The 22107-nt window shown below is 43.9% G+C and overlaps 1 protein-coding gene across 4 annotated transcripts in view; it reads left to right on the top strand.

Annotated features, from left to right (window-relative positions):
* The first annotated feature begins 1232 nt into the window (after window positions 1-1232).
* The window catches only part of HLF (HLF transcription factor, PAR bZIP family member), an 87031-nt gene continuing 66156 nt past the window's right edge, over window positions 1233-22107 (top strand). The window contains exons 1-2 of one of the 4 annotated variants that reach the window (XM_044002962.1): window positions 1233-1842; window positions 3996-4328. In XM_044002962.1, the coding sequence (XP_043858897.1) occupies window positions 1728-1842; window positions 3996-4328 (448 nt within the window). In that variant the 5' untranslated portion in view covers window positions 1233-1727. Of the gene's footprint in view, window positions 1843-1881; window positions 2336-3995; window positions 4329-22107 lie in introns of those variants that run through there. The other 3 variants (XM_044002963.1, XM_044002964.1, XM_044002965.1) reach the window with 3 other exon arrangements.

Here is a 22107-nt window from a genome sequence, read left to right as displayed (position 1 = left end):
GCTTTAGCAAGAAGATGAGAGAAAATCTGCTTAAGTTATACCAACTTCTCATGTTCTCTCATGATACCAATGGACCAGTATTGAAGCATTGTCTCCCCTCCCTCCTGGACCTGTCCTGGTTACAACAGAAGAGGGGCTGATTGACAGACATCTGATGGGTAGATTGACAATCTGATGGACAGACGTCGATTGCCTGGATTCTTGGAGGATGGATGCTAAAAAAGCCCATTCCTTCAGATGAAGCTTTTTTGCAGCCTTTTAAAAGCACTATACTCTTAGGGCCATAAGTTACAGAAAAGGTGGCTACCTGTATTGATGGAGGGAACTTCCCACACTAATAAAGTCCCTATTCCTATCTCTAGATCTCCTTAGGTTTTTTGACATGCTAATAATCGCCCTGAAACTGAGAGGATTTTTATCAGTGGAAATGGCATTAAAGAGGCATCGCCATCTGCTTTGTCCCTGCACCCTAAGGACCATGAGACCTTTCCATCTGATTTGAAGCTGAAACCTTCCATATGTGTTGTCTCCCCCATAAGAATGAAAGCTCCTTTGAGAGCAGGAGCTGTCTTGCTATTCTATTTGTATCTCTCGACCTTAGGACGGTGCTTTGCACATAGTAAACACTTAGGAGATGCAAGCTTGCTTGCTTGCTTGCTTGCTTGCTCGATTCATTCATTGATAAGCGCAGCCTGTCTCTGTTCCGTGGGGCATGATTCAAGCCCATCATACAAAGTCCTTAAGGCACCTCCAGGATGCCCTGGAAACGACTCCCTCTAGCTTGGTTCCCACCTCCACCCCACGCTCCACCTTTCCCTCCTCTTCCTAACTAATTTTAAGGAGCTTTTCCACGGGAAAGGATGGGAGGTAGGGCTGCTAAAGGGGGGCGGGTCCAGGAGTCTCCTTTCCTCCATTCTCGCTACCCACCGCCCTTTCCCGCATCCTCCACCAACGTATAGTTTGGAAAGTCAGACTGAAAACCTCTTGGGGTCCCACCCACCCCGTGCCCGAGGTCCTAGTGACTGAGCACGGGGGAAGGACGCGCGCGACGACGCCAAACTCAGTATCGTGGTGGCGGTGGTCGGAGGAGGGGGGGAGGGGGGGGAGGCAGAGGCAGGGAACCGGGGGAGGAGGAGGGGGTAGTGGCCCCGCCCCCGCACGCCTATGGGGGAGCGGTGCGGGCCCTGACGTCACTTTTGCCTGCGTCCCTGCACATGGGCTGCCGAATGCACTGAGCGGGCTGCTGCGGGCCAAGAGCTGGGAGCAGGAGCAGGAGCAGGAGCAGCAGCAGCCTCGGGGAGGGGGGGGGTGGGGGTGGGAAGCACGCACGGCCTCGAGCTTTTGGGGCGCGGGTGATCAGGCTGTCCGTGCGTTTTAAAATTTTACAGTCTTCTCCGCTGTTTTTGCAATTTTCGCCCTAAGATTTTGCAGGGGAGGGGGTCTGAGGAGGGTCTTGCAGGAGCCCGTCTTGCACTTCGGCCGCTTGCCCAGGACCAGCTATTTCCTGAAACTTCTGTATTTTTCATTTTTGTGTGTGTGTCTATGCACTTGATTATATTAGCATAATTTCCCTTACACTCTCCTGGCTTCCCCTCCGCCTGGGAGGAGGACACGTTGACAGAGGAAGGAAAACCAAATTGGGGCTGGGGGCTTGGGGGGAGGGGAGGATTTTTATTATTTTTTTTGGAAAGAGAAAAAAGAAGAAAAAAAACACCTAGTACACCGAGATGGAGAAAATGTCCCGACCGCTCCCCTTGAACCCCACGTTCATCCCTCCCACTTACGGCGTGCTCAAGTCCCTGCTGGAGAACCCCCTGAAGCTGCCCCTGCACCCCGAAGACGGTGAGAGCCACCAACACCGCTGCCGCTGCTTGGCTTTCTCGGGTTCCCCTGATTTGGCGAAAGAGACCTCTTCCACGGCTGGGGCTTTCCCCGACTTTGCTTTTTCTTCCTGGGCACCCACCTTGAATCTCCAGCCGCCCTCACCGCACCCCACCCCCACTTTGCCCTCCCCATCTTCTCTAACCCTCTCCTGCACTCCCCAGAGCCAAACCGGGTGCTGCCTCAGCTTGGATGCAATTGAGGATTGGCTCTCTCACTCGCTCTCCTCTCTCCCCTCCTCCTCCATCGCCCACCCCTGAATCGTCTTTCCGCTTTATTTTAAGTAATTCTGGGAGCCAGTGCCCAACCTCTGTGGTTTGTTCAGCTGTGCAGGTAGGAGCTGATGCAACTTAAAATAGGGGTGGAGTGGAATGGGGGGAAGCCCCCCCACCCCCATTAGCTATTCCCACGAGTAAAGTTTAAGGGAACTAGCAGAAGAGGGGAGCTTTGAGAGGTGAGAGTGTAAATTTCTACTTGACGTGATTTTGAGGGACTCTTGGAGAGAGGCTGGCAGGCAGCCGTCCATGAGCAGCGTAATGTCATAGTAATGGGCTCTTTCTTGGTTGTTTTTATTTTTATCAAGTAATTGAAGGTGTGGATAAGGAAGGAATTTTGGGAGGCGTTTTTACTTTCAGAAGTTGAAAGGGCTGTAGTAGGGGAGAGATTGTTTTTTCTATTGAAAGCTGATTCCTATGGCCAGTTTCTCTGATCAGTTTCCCCCTCCACCTTTCCTGGCGGGAGAGAACCTGAAAGGATGCTCACGTGTAAAGTAAGACCAACTCTCATGGCATTCTGGCATTAAAGGTGTTGGGGAAAGATAGTCTGAGGCATATGCACCACTGACTACTTCTCTGGTCTGCAGCCAAGAAAGTGTATTATGCTGGAAATGTGATAGATTTGCGATTTAAGGCTTCTGCAGTTCTGTTTCCCAGCTAATCACAACAGTAAGTCTAGTCATTTGTAGTTTAAAGTCTTATAAATGGCTCCCTTCTTAAAATTGATTTCAGGAGATTTATGCCTTCTTTGCTTAATCTAGACTTGTTGCTACGAATTTAAGGGACTTGTTAAATTCCCGAAATGCAGAATGCCGGTAATCCCCCTTCCCTACCCGCTTTGGTCGGGGTGGGGGTGGGGGGAGGGGGAGAAGGACGTATGAAAGAAATAATATATTTTAGCCAGATTGTGTTCGGTATTTTAATCCAAGCTGTCAGGAAATCGACATCATCCACGAATGTGGTGCTTAGAGAGTTGAAAACCAGGTACTTAGGAGCCAGATTCTCCTAGGGGACTTTGTGTGGTTGAAATTGGCAAATGTCAAAGGATGAATTATAAATTGAATAAAATAGCAAGTATTTGTCTATACAAGACAGCTACATGCACACGTGTTAGTACCTTGTGCATGCTGGTGCTATCTTTCTGATAAGCAACAGCTGTGTTCTTGAAAAGTTGTATACAAATACTGTGTGTGTTTTTTTTAATGGAATCATCTTAAAATACCCTGGGGTACTTGGCATTTCGAAGGAATATGTTATTGGCCTCTTATAAGGAGAAGCCTTTTATCAAACAACCCTTCTGGATAATTAATGTGTTTTGTAAATCTGGATTATTGGAATTGAAATATACCTACCTGTGTAGTGAGTGAGTGAATATGTGTGTGTGTGTGTGTGTGTGTGTGTGTGTGTGTGTAAAAATCCAAATATTGCTAGCCTTAAAGGTGGTTGTAAGTAATCACAGTGAAGATTCTCCTCTACTATAGATGTAATTTTTTTATCTCCTCAGACAGAACTCAACTGTACCACTGATTGCCCCACTGTGGGCGCTCAGGGATCAGTCTTAGACTGCAAGCTTTTATCTTAGCTCATGCTGAAGCCCCATCCAGTAAAGCAGTTGTCTCTTTCCAAAGTAAATAGGGACATTACAAAAAGCAGACAGAACTCCACATCCAGCCTTACTTTTAACTCTGGATTACCTAAGGACAAATGCAGGGGACATAGTGTTATTTCAGATGAGAAAAGTTCCCTAGCGCTTTTTGGAAGGGGAGACTAGTGGGATAGAGAAGGAGCAGGATTAGTTTTCCTTAAGAAAAAAAAATCAACTTTTGTTTTCTTCCATAGCATTTGGTAAAGAAAAAGACAAGAAGAAGCTGGATGATGACAACAGTAGCCCTATGGTCCCCCAGTCTGCTTTCTTGGGGCCCACCTTGTGGGACAAAACCCTTCCCTATGATGGAGATACTTTCCAGTTGGAATATATGGACTTGGAAGAATTCTTGTCAGAAAATGGCATCCCCCCCAGCCCCTCTCAGCACGACCACAGCCCCCACCCCCCTGGGCTGCAGCCAGCAACCTCAGTCGCCCCCTCTGTCATGGACCTCAGCAGCCGGGCCTCCACCTCAGTGCACCCCAGCATCTCCTCTCAGAACTGCCTGCAGAGCCCCATCAGACCAGGTAAACCTCCTGGAAGGCTGCCCCCCCACAGGGTGGGGAGGGGGGGGAGATGGAGGCTTCTTGGCCATACCCAGGAAGCAGAGAACTAGGAGTCCAGACTCTTGCCTCCACTGGGGCCTCAGCTCGGAGAGACGCTTGGTACAGGGCAACACTGCCCTGGCTCTGGAATCAAGAGGACCTGGGTTCAGATCCCACCTCTGATATTTATTACCGGTGTGACCTTAGGCTAGTCACTTCCATGGCTCAGGTTCAGGGCCTCTAGTTTCATCATCTGTGAAATGAAGCAGTTGGACTTGATGTTTCAGGAGGTCATTTCCAACTCTAAATCTATGAAAACCTGCCAGTCCTCACAAATCTCTTTTTTTTTAAATGCCCAAATTGCCTAGATAGTAGGTAGAAAGAAGTATCTTTCTCAGGGCCTAGCTTAATGTCCTGTACACAGAGGGTGCTTAATAAATGGTGTTTTTTTTTAATTGAATTTTCTTGTCTGAATGATTCAGATGGTCTTGCTACAATGCCTCCGTTCTGGTGTCTGGCCTTTCATTTCATAGCTCTTTAGGTTTGTCTTAAAGAAGAGAAATGGGAGGAGAGAGAATAATTGGGGGATGAGAAACTGTATCCTTCAGTCTCTGGTTCTTGGTAGCCTGACTGAGAAATTTAAATGTCAGAAAAGGAGGTTTGACCTTTTTACTAGTCAGTTTAGAATCAATTTCCCTCACTCTTCTGATAACTTTTAGCCATTTTCTTATAAGCCAGATGCCTCATCTTAGATTTTCATCAAAAACCAGATCCCGTCATTTAACCCTGCTTTGTTCTTGAAAAATGTCTATAAATACAGCGTTTGGTAAAAAGAGTAGTATTTTAAGGTTCATTGTGGGTGCTTAGTATTTAAAGGAACTTCATGGAAGGAAGCCCCCACCCCCAAACAAAAAAAAAAAATCTCACAGTAATTGCAGTCGTGTCCTTACCTAGAATTTCATGGGACATATCTCGTGCTTAGAATCCCTTCTGCACATAAAAGGCAGAAAGAAAGAAATTTGCATACCTCCAAAGTTCTTGCTCAGTGCAGAACGGAGAAAAAAAAGGATGCTTTCATGCTTAACGTAACTAGGAAGAAGGATGCAGCCAGAGAAGGCATCAGGATGTGGAGTCTGGAGGGCATGTGCCTATGATGGGCTGTACTAGAGACCTTTATCACAACTTCCTCCCATGTAGCAATTTCTGGGACACAAGCAGAGAGTAATGAAAATAGAAGGAAACTGTGTGAATAAGAAAACTGCTTTCTTAAGGTGGATCTGGGGTTGGGGTCTGGGGGGGAAGGGGGGGGACAGAAATTTCTTTAACTCCTCCCTCTCCGAGTTGGAATCCTGACTCTAAGCCACTTACCTCTTCTCCAGCAGAGCCTTGGGAAGCCCCTCCCTTTCCTGGGACGTGAGCGTGGGCTGTAGAGAATAGACTGTGCTATTGTCAGGGGCATCAGCTTGTGAGAAGAATGACCAGAGAAATCAATAGCCGTGTAAAATTAGAAAAGCATAAGCAAAAAAAAAAAAATCCAGAGGAAAAGCCAATGTCTAAGCAGAACTAGATGTCTGCCCTGAAGTTGTTCTCCCTGTATCCTTCTTTTCAGAAGGCTTAGCACCTGTCTTAGAGGGATTGGGGCATGTCTTGGTTCACTTTTATTAGGCAGGGCAATTAGCTCCTTCCAGAATTAAATCAGAGTGCATTCTGCAGGGGAACTATTGGGGTATTTCAGTCCCACTAATGCGTGAACAGGCACTACGCCCCTTTGCCTTTTGACCTGGTTGACTTGTAATCTGTCATTCAATGAGTATTTATTGAATAGCTCCTGTGTTAGGGTGTGTAGTTTCCATGGGAAATTGTCTTTCTTTTGTCTGAAGTGCATCCTAACATTTGACATCTCTAAGACTGACCCTGCCTCCCCATGCCCATTCTTGTTGAGAATCAAAAGACAATGATTTCTTTCCTCCCCAGACACTCTGAAAAGAAACCGATGTCTTTGGTGACTACCTGGCAGACTTCGTTTGTTTCCCATGGGGCTGGTTCTTTTAGTGACCTTGGGTCACTGGTGGCTTTGTCACCACTTTCCCTCTGCCTTCATGCCATCCCAGAGTTCCACCCCATAGCATTAGAAAACTTGAATATGAAAGTGTATCACTTCATGCCTGTCCATTAAAAAAACCCAACCAAACAGGCTTTAAAGACTTTTTTTTTTCTAGAGGTAAACTATGCTTTGAAACTCATTTTCTTCTCAACACTGAAATCCTAACAATAAATTTTAGTAAAAAAAGACTTTACAAATAGTTATTTTCTTCAAATACATTAATTTTGGTTAGAATAATAGTTCCCTGCTGATTTTAAAGAATGTAGCACATTCTATAAATATTCTCAAAATGACTAGAGAAATTGAGGAAAGCCAGAATGAGAATTGCACAGGATAAGCAGGCATGAATAGTTTGCCATATGCATTCTTGGAGGGGAAAATCTACTTTGATGAAATCACAGGGCCATTAAGTATTGGAGGTCAAAATAACATGGGAGGCCAGTTAAGAAACATTTATTAAAGGCTTGCCATGTGGCAAGCTCTATGTTAAGTGTTGGGGATACAGAGACAGGTAAAAGATAGTTCCTCCTCTCAAGAAGCTCCCAGTCTAATGACAAAGACATCATGAGAACAGTTATGTACAAACAAGCTATTTATAGGATAAATTGGAATGAAGGCTTTAGAAGCGAGGGATACTGGGAAAGGCTTCCCGTAGAAGGTAGGCTTTTAGCTGGAATTTGATGGAAGCCAGTAGGAAGTGGAGATGAGGAGGAAGAACATTTTAGGCATGGGAAATAGCATGGAAAGGTCGAGTTGGGGGGTATTGCAAAGTACAACCACCTAGATCCTAATTCCTGTCACCAAAAAGTGTGTCTTAGGAGATCCAGAGCTGGTATCAAAGCCGGGAAGACCTGGGTGAAGTCCTGTCTCTGAAACCTACTGGCTGTGTGACCCCAGGAAAGTCACAACCTCCCAGTGTCCTAGACGACTCTCTAAGACCATCAGTTGCAAAGAAGGTGCCAACCTGCATTGGCAGAGGGCATTTACTCCTGTGAAATTTCTTTCTACCATGTGGTATCCTAGAACTGGCATGTAAATTTTCGGCATGAGCATTCATGCCCCAGAAATCATCAGACACTACAAATCAGGGCTTGGTTGGTTGTCTAGATGTAAGAAAGTGTTGGAGAAGAGTTCATTCCCCTCTCCCAGAGAGCCGGTTGTAAAACACCACAGGTCCGGTATCTATATATTCTCTAGCTTTCAGGAATGTCAGGAGTCATTAATGGCTGTCAGGAAGGTATGTGATCCTAATAAAAATGTACTTATCCTCTATTAGCATGTTGGTAAAACTAAGATGTCAGGCTGATCTGGAGATAATTAGAGTGCAGTTTTACTAAACATTTGTATTCTGCTATTTGCTCAGCATGTATCCTTTAAGCCATGCTTAATAGCACCATGTCACCAATGGTGCCTGGTTGGGAGAGAGGAAATGAAGCCGCAAGCTGACAACTTATATATGTCTTTTCCAATCCCCAGTCCTTTCTGGAATAGCCAAAGGAGCTTCCTGGGGAGGACCATCTCACCCCCATTTGACCCCAATTCCCCCTCCTACCTACCCCTATCAGACCAAGTGGAGTCTACCTTCTCCAGTAGTATACTGATGCAATGAAATGTATATGACTCATTTCCCTGATTTTTTGGGGGGAAATCTGTACGGTTTATCTTTGGGGCCAACAAGGAGGATATTTCTTTTTAATTTAAAAATATATTTTTTCTAATTATATGTAAACCTTTAAACGTTTGTTTTTTAAATTTTTGAGTTCCAAATTCTCTTCCTCCCCCCAACCCCCGCCCCCAACTCGCCCCCATTGAGAAGGCAAGCAGTTTGATATAGGTGATACATGACAAGCAGGTTAATTTGAGGGTTCAGTGTAATGAATGATGAGTGAAAAGATGCCAACATATGCTGAAAGGCTCCTTCCCCTCTGGCTCCCAAGGTGCCCGCCCTCCCAGAGGTTCCCAGGTGGTCCATACTGCACTGCTTTTGACTGTTTTACTCCCAGGGGCAGAGCACAAGGCCCAGGCTCCCTGTTTTTCCTGTGGAGACAAGGAAGTGGTGGGGAGGTGGAGCTGCGTTCCCAAAAAGTGCGACTCTGTCTACTTGGGCCATGAAAAGCGGTTGATTTAGGACCTCAGCTCCATGGAGGAGAGGGATCCATGGCACACAAAGGCAGGATTATGTCTGTTACAGACTAGCCGAGCCAGTTCCTAAATTGGTTCCTTGTGGTATGGTGTGTTTTTGTTTTGTTTTGTCTTTGCATGGTCAGGACTATCCTGCCTGCCCTGGTAGGAAAGTGAAGGGACATCCTGCTTGCCTTTCAACTCTATCTTCCCCAGGCTTGAGTTCCACGGGGAATGAACAAGGTTTCATTGTCAGATCAGAACCCTGTGGCAGCAGAACTTTATGGGGTCGCACATAGCCCTGGAGCTGGGAGGGACCTCGGAGGCCATGTAGTCCAGTGAAACTGAGACCTAAGGAGATGGAACAGCTTTTTCTGGGTCACACATCAAGCAAGTGGAGGACGGATTTCATGTGGAGGAAGGGATCAGATTTGGATCTATCTGGCTCCAGAGGGTAGAAGGAGCAAAAGATGGAGGCTATAAAGAAGCCATTTTAGGTTTGTTGTCAGGAAAAAACCAACTTCTCAGGGTTTCAGACTGTCTAAAAGTGCAGGGGGTGGCTTCCTTGAAGGTCTTTAAGTACACTTGGGATGACCATTTCTCTGGTTCATTTGTAATGGGGATTCCTTTCATATATGAACTGAATTAGCAAGCCACTGAAGTCCTTCCCAACTGTCAAATTCTGTGATTCAGAGAAGGGCCTGAGTAGGGACTAGAACGCAGTTTTTGTTGTTGTCATTATTGTTGTTCAGTTTGGGTTTTTTGGGGTTTTTTTTGTTTGTTTGTTTGTTTTGTGAGGCAATGAGGGTTAAGTGACTTGCCCAGGGTCACACAGCTAGTAAGTGTCAAGTGTCTGAGACAGGATTTGAACTCAGGTCCTCCTGAATTCAGGGCCAGTGGTTTATCCACTGTGCCACCTAGCTGCCCCCGGGTTTGTTTTTTAAAAATCCCAAGGCCAGGCTCTAGCTGGTAAGCGTGTAGTGATAAACTGAGTCAAACATATCTGCTGAACTTCTCACGTGGGATTTCTCAGTTCCTTCCTCTTCCATGCTTCATGATTTCCAACACACCTTTACAAGCTGTGGAATAGCAGTTTCTCGAGGGCAGACCCTTCCTTGCTTGCTTATATTTGCATGCTCAGTGTTTAGTGTGCATAGTAAGCAGTTAATACTTGTTTGTTTACTGACAGCTGAACATTTTACATGTGACTTCTCAGGTACCCTCCCATCCCTGTCCAGCGCCCCTGTTAGACTGTAATATCCTTGAGGGCAAGGGCTATCTTGTCCTCTTCTATTTGTGTCCACAGAGCTTAGGCACGGTGCTTGGTACATAGGAAATACTTAAAAAATGCCTTATCTATCTGGGCAGAAGCCTGAGGAACAGAGCAAGTGGGTGGAGAAGAGAGAAGCGAAGGACTGGGGGGCATAGAAGAACCTCGTTGTACTTTTCATGAAGGATCAAAACGTTGCTGATCTTCTTTGGCCGAAGCATGGGCCCCTGGCAGTGGGGGAGATGTGTGCGGTCTGAGCTATCCAGTTTGGGGCCATCAGAGGAGGCCCTGCCAAGATCTCTGCTCTGGCTTGCTTCTCAACCCCCCCCCCCAAACCCCAGCTGTGACCTGTAGCCCCAATGTCTTCCTTCTCTCGAAGGTCTGCAGTTAATAGATTTTCCCAGGAGGCATAATGAGACCTCCACAAGCAGGCGGCAGCAGTGATGAATGATTGCTGTGGAGTGGAATGGCGGGTACATTTCCCTTCTAGTATTTGGAAAAGTGTCTCTAATCCATCAGCAGCAAGGAGCTTTCAAAGGGGATCAAGCTGACTTTGTTTTAGTTGGACTGTTGGGATGCCAGGTGAGCTTCCTTCATTCTACATGCTGAATCATTCGGGTTTTCCCCAGTCAGGCCCTCCTGTAGGCCCTGCACCCTGCTATTCCTCAGCATTGTTTGGGTTTTATTTCAGTAAGTACTTGTTACCTGTGTGGTAGTCCCAAAGAATCTTAATATCACTGATCTCACCGATCCTCAGTTTTTTCATCTGTGAAATAGGAGTAGTAATAATACCTGTCATCCCAACCTCCCTGAGTTTTTAGACTTAAATGGTGTCATGTATATAAAGTGCTTTGCAAACTAAAAGCACAGTATAACCATCAGTCACCAGGCATGTATTGAGTGTCCACAAGGCAGAAGGCACAGTGCTAGGCACCGAGACACACGTTTAAAAGTTAGATAGATATTCCCTGAGCTCAGGAAGCTTCCATTTTACTGGGATAGGCACAGTGTGTTCACAGATAAGTAACTACAAGGTATATACAAAATAAATACTTAGATTTTTGGGGGGGGGTGGGAGGGAATCGAGAAGGTGTTGAATTATGTGTCCCTTGAGCCGACTCTTGAATGGATGGACCAAGAAAACGAAATGGGAAGAGAGAGTATTCCAGGCATGAGAGGCATCCTGGACAAAGGCCAAAAGGCAAACGATGGGATGTCATATGCAGAGGTGGGCAGTAGGCCAATTTGGCTGGAGTGTAGAATTCAGCGAACATTTATTAAGCAACTACCATGTGCCAGGAACTGTGCTAAGTGCTGGGGATATGAGTGTGTGAGGGGGAGTAATGTATAAATCATCAGGGAAAGATCAGCTGGAGCCAAGTTGTGAAGGAAAAGAGAAAGGATGTATTTTGTCTTAAAGGCAGTAGGGAGCCACAGTCACTTCTAAGGGCAGGTAAGTGACACAGGCACCAGGAATATACGTTTGGCAGCTGCATAGAGGATGCATTGGAAAGGGAAGAGCATGTATGCAGGGGGACCCATAGGAGGCTATGGTTGTAATCCAGGTAAGAGGTGATGAGGGCCTGGACTAGGGTGATTTATGATGGTGTTCATTTATGAAGCGTCTTCTGTGTGTAAGCACCAGTGCTTGGCACCATGAGGTAAACAGAATGACAGAGCCCCTGCACTCTCCAGACTGCTCTAAAACAGGATTGCTAGGGATCCCACAGACAAATGCTTATTCGGTGTTTGAATCAGGGAAAGGAGTAGAGTGGTTGCCTTTCTCTCTTTTCCCCAGTCCCCTGGAGTTGACCCACAGGACCTCTCCCTCCTGTTCCACCTCCCAGAATGCTCTTTTCATTTTGAATCATGTCCCCAACTGCCCCTGCCTGACCTACCCTCCCCCGCCCTCCCTGGGGCATCCTCTGGACACCTCCCTATTGCCCATCCACTCCTGCTCCTTGCCAGCATGAGCTCTGCCAGCTCTCTTGCCCTCCCTGCACACCCATGCTCACGTGAGCCCTGGCAGCAGAGGCTGCCTGAAGGTCCATGTGCCATGGGCACGTGGCCATGCCCTCTGGAGTCTGAGACACTGTGGGTGATGGTTTGTTCTCTCTCTCTCTCTCTCTCTCTCTCTCTCTCTCTCTCTCTCTCTCTCTCTCCCCCTCTCTCTTTCCCCCCTCTCCCTCCCTCCCTCCATCCCTCTGTCCTTCCCCCCTAATTGGGATGATTCTCCCCCAAGAGAGCAGAGTCAAACTGATAGAGGGAAAAATCAAGCTAGGCCCCCGCCTCTTCCTCCTCCAGAGAGATTTTTCTCCCCTTCATGGCCACATCCAAAGCCCATGTCTTCTCCTCTCTCCTCTCTCAGGCTGACAGGGGCCTAAGTAGATTAGTGCTGTTGAGATGTCCAGGATTTTTTTTTTGGAAGTCATTCCACTTCAAAAGCCATGATGGCATTTTCTCTGTAGCCTTACATATCTCAGATGAGAAGACTATGAAGAGGCAGGCACACCGATACAAAGACAGATAGCCGAAGTGGGGAAAGAGTGAGAGGGAATTGGTCATGGAAGTTTCATGTAGGAGGGCTGGAACTTCTAAATGAGGGTTCTCAGCTACCTTTCCTCTGAATTTTGACTAATCGCTTTGATCACAGTTTACTTCTCTGCAAACTGGGGATAATAACACAGGCATTTTCCCCCCTAATGGGATCATTGTGAAGAAGACACTTTGAAAATCCTTCATAAATGTGGGGTTATTATTACTCTGTGACCATTTTTAATGTCCTAAGTAAACAATGATGGGGAGAATGAGGATAGTAGGGCACAATCGGTAGCTTCGCAAAGCACTTTACAGATGTTAACTCATTTGATCCTCAAGACAGCCCTGGAAGGGAGGGGTTGATATCTCCCTCATTTTATAGATGGGGAAATCGAGGCTGGGAGAAGGTAAGTGACCAGTACAGGGTCACACAATACATGTCTAAGGCAAGATTTGAATTCGGGTTGTCCTGATTATCAAGTCCACCCTCCACCTCCTGTTCTACCTAGCTATCCTGGGGAAGGTAATAACATAGAAAGACTGGAGAATTCCTAGAATTGTAAGAATTTCTAGCTATGGGAAGACTAGACAGATTATCTTTTGTTGCTGTACCCAGGAATATTCTCATCTGGGAGAGAAATAGTTAAGTGTGAGGGAGTAGGGCAGAGAGGATGCTCTGACCTCATGGTTCAGTTATGGTCCCCGATATGAGGCAGGGGTGGAGCAAGGGAGGTTGGGGGGAAGGAGGGCCTCACAGTGACAGGTCTCAGGGGAGATAGTAAAAATGCCACTTCACCCCTTAAAAATGCCACCTCTCTATGGGACAAAGCTCCATTTATCCAATTCTGGTTATAGCATTGCCTCTTCTAGCCATTTCACTTTAAAGATGGGGGAAAGCGAGGCCCAGAGAAAGTACAGGTTGGGCCAAAAGTTGAAAATTATTTTTTTTCTTTATTTTTTGCTATTTACGAGATTTGATCTTTTACATGTAACATAAATTAATTTCATATATATATATATATACTGTATATGATGTATGTATCGTATTGTAAATTAAAAACAAAAAATAAAAGAGGTATTAAATATTGAAACCCCTTTGTGACATTTGACCTACCCTCTAGTTTGCTAGTTTAGGTGACACAGAGGATAGAGTGATAGGCTGGGAGTCAGGAAGACCTGAGCTCAAATCTAACCTCAGATATGTAATATCTGTGTGATCCTGGGGAAGTCACGTAACTCCTGCCTGCCTCAGTTTTCTCAGCTGTAAAGTGGGGATAATAATAGCAAATTGTAAAGAAGGTACTTTGTTTCTTATTCACAAAGTACCTACCTTCCGACCTGTCTTGAGGATCAAATAAGATGGTATTTGTAAAGCACTTAGTACAGAGCCTGGCACTTGGTAGAGACTTAATAAATCCATCCATCCACCCCTCCCTCTCTCCTTCTATCCCTCCTTCCTTCCTTCCTTCCTTCCTTCCTTCCTTCCTTCCTTCCTTCCTTCCTTCCTTCCTTCCTTCCTTCCTTCCTTCCTTCCTTCCTTCCTTCCTTCCTTCCTTCCTTCCTTCCATCTTTCCATTCCTCCTTCCCTCCTTTCCTCCCTCGCTCAGCCAGTTATTAACAGAGCTAGGTTTGGAACCCAGGTCTTCCAATTTCAAATCATTGTTGTTTTTGTTTTTGTTTTTTTGTTTTTAGTGAGGCAATTGGGGTTAAGTGACTTGCCCAGGGTCACACAGCTAGTAAGTGTTAAGTGTCTGAGGCCGGATTTAAACTCAGGTACTCCTGACTCCAGGGCCGGTGCTCTATCCACTGCGCCATCTAGCTGCCCCAAATCATTGCTTTTTCAACTATAGCACCAGTTCCTCTGAAAGAGAAGGAAGTACAGTATAGAGTTTGTTTTTTATTTTTGTAATGGGGGAAATTTCAGTGATGCTTTTCTTCCACTTAACATTTCCCGTTTTGTTACAGGGGGCATTTCCAGAGGGCCGAGACATTAGCCTATTAACCCAGCTTTTGCTTCCTAACTTGGCTCAGTGTTTCCCTTGAGAACGTGGGACCTCTTGGCCCACAGTGTACCAGGCCTGTCAAGATCACTTGAGTTGGAAGACTGTTTCTTTAGATTTCATTTACCCTGGGGAGTCCTGCTTTCAGGCCTAATGTTCTGAAGTTGTTTTTGGTTGAATCCCAAACAACAAAATAAGTTCTTTGGGGAGATGGTATCTCTTCTTAGCTAGGCTTCATTCCCACAGCCTCAGGGACAGCAGAGCTACAGGTGTATCCATAGAATGTTTTTATTTTTCTTCTGACCCATATTCTGGCCCATGGTGCACCTGACTTTCAAAGTTCCCAAATCCTGGTGTGCTCCTGGGTTAGGTGATGCTGATGACCCTTCTCGGCCTGCTTTGCCAACAAAGTTTACAACAGGACTTTTTAATCTTTTTTGTGTCATGGACCCCTTTAGGAAATCTGGTGAAGCCTGTGGACCCTCAGTATTTTTAAAGTGTATAAGATAAAATACAGAGCATTACAAAGAAAACCAGTTATATTGAAATGAAGGTGTAATTTCTTTTACCATCCAAATTCACAGACCCCTTAGAGATCCAAGGACCCCAAGGTTAGAACCCCTGGTTTACAAAAATCTGAATGTGGCTTCATTCAGAAGAAACTAATTTATGTTTTTTAAAATAAATTTTTTTTCAATTATCAACCATTTTTTTCCCCTTCCCAAAACCCCCCAAAACAAACCCCTTGTAACAAATAAATTATATATATAGATACATCTATATATATCCAAGCCAAAAAATAATCCTTTATTATTTACATACACATCTCTCATTCTGTATATTTAGTCTGTCACCTCTCTGGTAGGAGTTGGGGAGCATGCTTTGTCATTGGTCCTATGTCGATTTGAGTTTTTAAGACTTTGGAAATGATTAATTTTTACAATGTTGTTATTGTATAGTATACATTTTTCTCCTGGTTACACTCACTTCAGTCTCCATCAGTTCATAAAACTTTTCCCATGTTCCTCTGAAAACATCTATTTCACCATTTCTTACAGCATAGTAGTCTTCCATTATATTAATATACCATAATTCGTTCATTTATTCTCCAGTTGATGGATGCCTCCTGGTTTCCACATTTCCTTCTTTCTTTGATCTTTTTGGGATCTAAGCCTAGGAGTAGTACAGTTGGGATATGTGGTATAGTACTAAGTATATACACAGTTTAGTAACTTTTGAGGCATAATTGCTAATTGCTTTCCAGAATGGCTTTACCAATTCACATCAATTTGCTTGTTTTTCCATAGCCCTACCCACCAACAGTTATTATTTTCCCTTTTTTGGGTCAAGTTTTCCAGTCTGATGGGTAGGTGTGAGGTGCAACCTCACTTTAATTTGCACTATTACTATTATTATTTGCATTAGATAATTTGCATTATCTAATTATTGGTGATTGGAACTTTTTTCATATCACTATTTTGATAGTTTAGATGTCTTCCAATGAGAATTACTTGTTGTATCTTTTGATCATTTATCAATTGGGTAATGGTTTTCATTCTTATATGTTTGAATCATTTCATCACCTAGCTGCCTCACTTGGCACAAAGTAGGTGCTTAATGTTTATTGACGGATTATTAACTAATACAAAACCCCAGTTCTAATAGGAGGTTATGCAATCAAAAAGTGTTCATTGTTTCTGGTGTTTTGACAGTGGCTTATCAACTAGTTAGAAAAAACAAAACAGAAAACACTTGTATTTTCATAATAAGCTATTAATAAATATAAATAACAAGTTATTAATAATTATTCTACATAAAGATAGTAGGGTGATCATAGGATGAAGACCTAGAAAGTAAAAGAAATGGGAAAAGTTGGAGAAATGACATCCGTTTGAATGACTCTACCCCCTTGTACCCAGGCAGGACTGTATGTAATCAGTTCAAGATTATAATTGTCTTACGTTGTCCTTGAAAACCCAGCAAAGTACAAAGTGATCACTAACTTGCTGTACACAAAAATGAAGCCCAGATGTATCATCATCATCATTAATGGTTTATGAGGTAGTTTCTGTATTCTGGATGATGGTCTAAATAGACTGTGGTTATACCCACCTTACTCTCAAGTAGCTTATAATCTCCTAGTAAATGTCTTGGCACGGACATAAGAGAAATCTTTCAGTTTGACAAATATTTATTAAGCACTAATGTGCTAGTGACATGAAAACAAAAATGAAACCGTCCTCATGCTGAAAGAGTTCCATTCTTTTGGGGGAATAGAACATGCACAGAGAGAAGTCAAATGCAAGAGCATTTGGGGTGGGGGGAGAGAACACTAGCAGCCTGGGAGGATCAAGGAAGGCTTCCTAAAGGCAGTGTCATGTTGGCTGAGAGGAGGGAGTGCCTTCCAGGAATGGGGGACAGCCTGTGCAAAGACACAGATGCCAAATTCAGGGAACAGGTAATAGGCAGGTTTGGCAGGAATGTAGAATGCATAAAAGGGAATGATACAAAATTTGTCAGGGAAGTGCAAGTTAGAGCCAGGTTCTGGAGGACTTTAAATGCTAGACTTGAAGTATTTGTATTTTACTCTAGAAGAAATCAGGAACTCCAGAAGATTTTTGAGCAGGGCAGTTAAGACCTATGCTTAAGGGAGACTTATTTTGGCAACTGTGTTGAAGGCATATTGAAGAGGGGAAGAAATGAAGCAGGGATGGGATGGATACTCATTAGGAGGGCACTCCTGCAGTCCAGCCAAGAGGTGATGAGGGTCTGGAGTAGGTGATGGTCTTATAAAAATGCAAAGTAGAAAAATGAGGGCAGATGTAGGAGATGCTACGGAGTTATAATTGACAGGGTTAGGCAACTGATTGGATATTGGGGAGTGAGGGAAAGGGAAGAATCAAAAATAAGTCTGACATAATGAATCTGGGTTACTAGAAGGATTGTAGTGCTTTCAATAGAAATAAGGACATTTGGAGGAAAAATGGGGGTTGGATGGATTGCATTTTACAACCTCGGGCACAACTAGGTAGATGTCCAGCAGCCAGTTAGTAATAGGGAGCCAGAGTACAAAAGAAAAATTAGGTTAAATATATAATTTTGGAATCTATGAGATGATAATTGAACTTTTGGGAATAGGAATGATGAATAACAATGAATTGGTCTATGAAGCAAGTACTACTGGGAGTTGGAAGAAAGGAGATTTCCAGGGGTTAGGGTAGTCTGGGAAAGCTTTTCATAGGAGTTTGGCCTTGAACACCAAATGAAGGATAAGATATAGTCAAATCAAGTCAAAAAGAATTTAATATGCGCCTACTGACAGTGGAGATGCAAAAAAGGCAAAAGACCCCTGAGTCTCCCACAGCAATCCTTTCTCTTATGGAACTCATAAGTCTAATGGGAAAACCAACTATATACATAAATAAACAAGTTAATTTCGAGGTGATCAGCAGAGAAGACAGTAACATTACAGGGGATTGGGAAAGATTTCTTACAGAAGGTGGGATGTTAGCTGGGATATGAAGGGAGTTAGGGAAGCAAGGAGATGGAGATGATGACAGATTATTCCAGCATGAGGACAGCCAACCAAAATGCCTGGAGTTGGGATATGGAATGTCAAATTCAAGCAATAGCAGAGAGGCCATTGTCACCTGATGTGGAGGAGTATAAGGTGTAAGACTGGAAAGGTAGGGAGGGGCCAGGTTAAACAAGACTTTAAAAGCCCAAACAGAGGATTTTGCATTTGATCCTGCAGTAGGAAGCCACTGGAGTTTATTGAGTTAAAGGGAGAAAAGATAAAGGATTGAAGATGTAAAGACAGAGATGTATTTTGGAGGACATTTAATAGGCTGTTGTGGTTGGAACTGAGGGCGTGGCTAGGGAAATAGTGGGAAATAAGGTTAAAGAAAAAAGGTAGGAGCCAGGTTGTGGAGGGCTTTGAATGTCTCTCCAAAGCAGGGGCTCTTAACCTTGGTTTCATGGACAGATTTCAGGAAGGCCATGAATTTGAATGAAAAGACTATGACATCTTTATTTTCACTAACCTCTCATTTAAAATTTAGCATATTGGGCAGCTAGGTGGCACAGTGGATAAAGCACCAGCTCTGGATTCAGGAGGACCTGAGTTCAAATCTGGCCTCAGACACTTGACACTTATAGCTGTGTGACCCTGGGCAAGTCACTTATCCCTCATTGCCCTGCCAAAAAAATAAAGTAAAATAAAATTTAGCATGTCCTTCAATTCTTTAAAAGCATCATTCTGGGTAGAGGTCTTTAGGCTTCACCTGACTGCCAAAGGGGTCCATGACACAAAACCAGTTAAACCCCCCTGGCTAAAATATTGGTATTTTATCCGAGCAAGGGGTGTGACTTGTGAACATCTCCACCTCAGTTCAAGGTTGGGGCTCAAAATGCTTTCAACTGTTTGACGTTTTGTTGTCTTTGGCAATCAAGGACTTCCTTATTATAAGCATTTTAAAATAAATGTTCTCCTCGGACATCAAACAGCCTTATAAAACACAATGTTCTAATGATTTAAGTGTATGCAATTAAAAAACACCAGGAATAACTTTCACATCAGCAGCCAGAATTTGTAGTTGTCAAATGAAACATTTTGGCAAAGAAAAGTTTGAGGGATTTTTTTTTTGGGTGAGGCAATAAGGGTTAAATGGCTTTCCCAGGGTCACACAGTTAGTAAGTGTTAAGTGTCTGAGGCCAAATTTGAACTCAGGTCCTCCTGAATCCAGGGCTGGTGCTTTATCCACTGTGCCACCTAGCTGCCCCTGAGGGATTTCTTAATTTCAAACATTCTTTCCCTGTCTGTGGAATTTTCAAAGTCTAAAAGCTTATGAGATTGTCAAATCCCAGGAGAACTGAGGGACTTTAACAAATGCTATTCATTAATATTCATCACTTTGAAATAAAAAAAAATTATCTTATGAGAGCTTATAAGATCTTGCCAATCGAGTTGATTTCATGGTTCTTTTTGAAAGAGTTTTCTTCTCAGGTTTATACAGTGTTATTGATCATGTGAGATTATCAGCAGCAGGAATGTATGGATGCTATAATAAAAAATCCCTGGCCCTACCTCTGTCCAGGTACCTGATTTCTATCATGACATATACTGTGGTATCATGCTAAGGTTACAGACTTACTGACAAAACTGCCATAACCTGAGGCTAGTCACTTAAATACAAAATAGAAACAATTCTGATGTGCTAATTTAACCTCCAGCAACATATTACAGATGATGGAAGGGCACTCTGGCAGAATTTAGCTTTTCTATGGCTACTGAGAAAATTGATCAATCATTGAGCTTTATAAAGTACCTACTGTGTGCCATTGGCTGGGCTAGGTGCCTGGGATGACAAAGACTACAAATAGCCTGGGTGGTTTAAGAGTTAATAAACAGGGGCAGCTAGGTGGCACAGTGGATAGAGCACTGACCCTGGAATCAGGAGGACCCGAGTTCAAATCCGACCTCAGACACTTAATACTTACTAGTTGTGTGACCCTAGGCAACTCACTTAACCCCAGTTGCTTCACAAAAAAAAAAAGAGTTAATATTAACAGTCCAGATGCTGACCATATGAATTATCCCTGGAAGAGGCCTTAGAGATTGTAGGGAAGCTTATAGATTTAGTACTGGAGGTGATCTGAATGGTCATCTAGTCTTACCCTCTCATTTTACAAATGGGGAAACAGAGACTCAGAGGTGAGTTGCTCACAGCCACACAGATGGTAAAATGGCCATCAGGATTTGAAACCGGGTCCTCCCAAGTCCAAATCTAAGACTTTAAATTTTTTTGGCTGCCTCTTAATCCTTTTGTAGATGAGGAAATCACAGCCTTAGACACTGACCAACTGTGTGACCCTGGGCAAATTATATAACTGCTTTCTGCCTTAGTTTTCTCATCTGTAAAATGGAGTTGATAATAGTAATAGCCCCATGGTTGTTGTGGGGATAAAACAAAATGAGATAATATTTGTTTAAAAAACTATCTAAATACTATCCATCACTTATAATCTACATTTTTATAGCACTTTAAGTTTGCAAATTGTTTTACCTTGTTATCATATTTTGTTCTCTCAACATCTCTTTGAAGCAAGCCTTATAGGTATTATTGTCACCCCTATTTTACAGATGAAGAGACATGTCTTCAGTCATATAAGTTAGTAAGTGCCAGAGGTAAGATTTGAACTCATTACCCTCCTAAGGATCCCCTAAACCTCCCAGAAGTCCTGCATTCTATCCCACATTGGCTCCAAGGGAAGGGAAGTTGCCCAAGGTCTCATGGGAAGTAATTAATAGACCAGATTGGAATCCAGGCCCTCTGACTTCAAATCTTCTGTTCTTTTCACAACACTGGGCTGATAATGTGCAAAGAATTCTTTAAAAAACAAAAACACCTTTTCTTTTAGCTGATCTCATTATCCCCTTGCTCCCCTACAGCCTTATTCCTAGTGTGAATGCAGTTCCCTGAAAAATCACATGAAGTATCTGGTACACATTCCTCAAAGTTTTGTGTTGTTGTTTTTTAATTTTTTAAAAGTGGGATTTAAGAACTCTTGTCCATTGATGGGAATACTGGGACACTGTGGAACTTTGGGGTCTCTTAAGTCAGGCATGCTGCTCTGTTAATTGCTACCCTTCCTTTCTCCATTTGCGTAGAAAAAGAGTATATTCCTAAAGTACTGTGCACGTGTGCACGTGTGTGTATGTGTGTGTGTGTGTGTGCGCGCACGTGTGCATGCCTGTGCAGTCATGCCACAATCAGATGCCTGGGAGAGCTGCATCAGTAAATTGCCTGTGACAGAATGTTCTCTTAAAGTGCAGTCACATAAATGGATCGTCAGAAATAAATGGCTTGGCAATGATTTCTTTGAGGATGGGGAATGGCAGTGATCCCTTTGCTGATAAGCTCTGGGTACTGCAGGCTCCTCTGATCTCTTTGCTGTTGGGCTTGCATAGGGGCAGTGGGTCAGAGATGGAATGACAGTCTCATCACTTCTCTGGTTTGTGCTTCTGAATTTGATGCGAATGGTTAAGTAGGACTGATTGTCCATGGGATGCTTGGTTGGTAGCAGGCACTCTGTCTCAGAGAGAGAGATGGAGACAGAGGGAGGGAGGGAGAGAAAGAAAGACAGAGACAGAGAGACACAGAGATATAGACAGACAGAGAGAGAGAGAGAGACAGAGAATGAGTGCTGAATTAAAAGAGAAAGCCTGCAGTTGAATTTAGGAAGGATCAGGGTAGCTGGGTGGCACAGTGGATAAAGCACCAGACCTGGATTCAGTAGGACCTGAGTTCAAATCCAGCCTCAGACACTTGACACTTACAAACTGTGTGACCCTGGTCAAGTCACTTAACCCCCATTGCCGCGCCAAAAAAAAAAAAAAAAATTAGGAAGGATCTCACAAGCCTCAAGCATTAGGAAGTAGTGCCCAAAACCAACTATACCTAATAGCATCTGTAATTCAGCAGTCAGGTTGCCTAGGCCAGGGCTTTTGCCCCAAAGTTTGGAAGGTTCTACCTTACTCTTCCTCACCCCACCCCCTAGCCCTAAGTCCCCCTTTAAAAAGTAGAACATGGATTCTACCTGACACAGAATGCTTTTAGAAAGAGGGTAGATCATGAGGTTCTGTTAAAAATTTTTTTTCTTTTCTTTTCTGTTTTTTTTGGGGGGGTAGGGGGTGGGGCAATGAGGGTTAAGTGACTTGCTCAGGGT

This window comes from Dromiciops gliroides, chromosome 4, assembly GCF_019393635.1.
Source record: "Dromiciops gliroides isolate mDroGli1 chromosome 4, mDroGli1.pri, whole genome shotgun sequence".
NCBI classification, from domain to species: Eukaryota; Metazoa; Chordata; class Mammalia; order Microbiotheria; family Microbiotheriidae; genus Dromiciops; species Dromiciops gliroides.
This window is presented reverse-complemented; position numbering and strand designations above follow the sequence as displayed.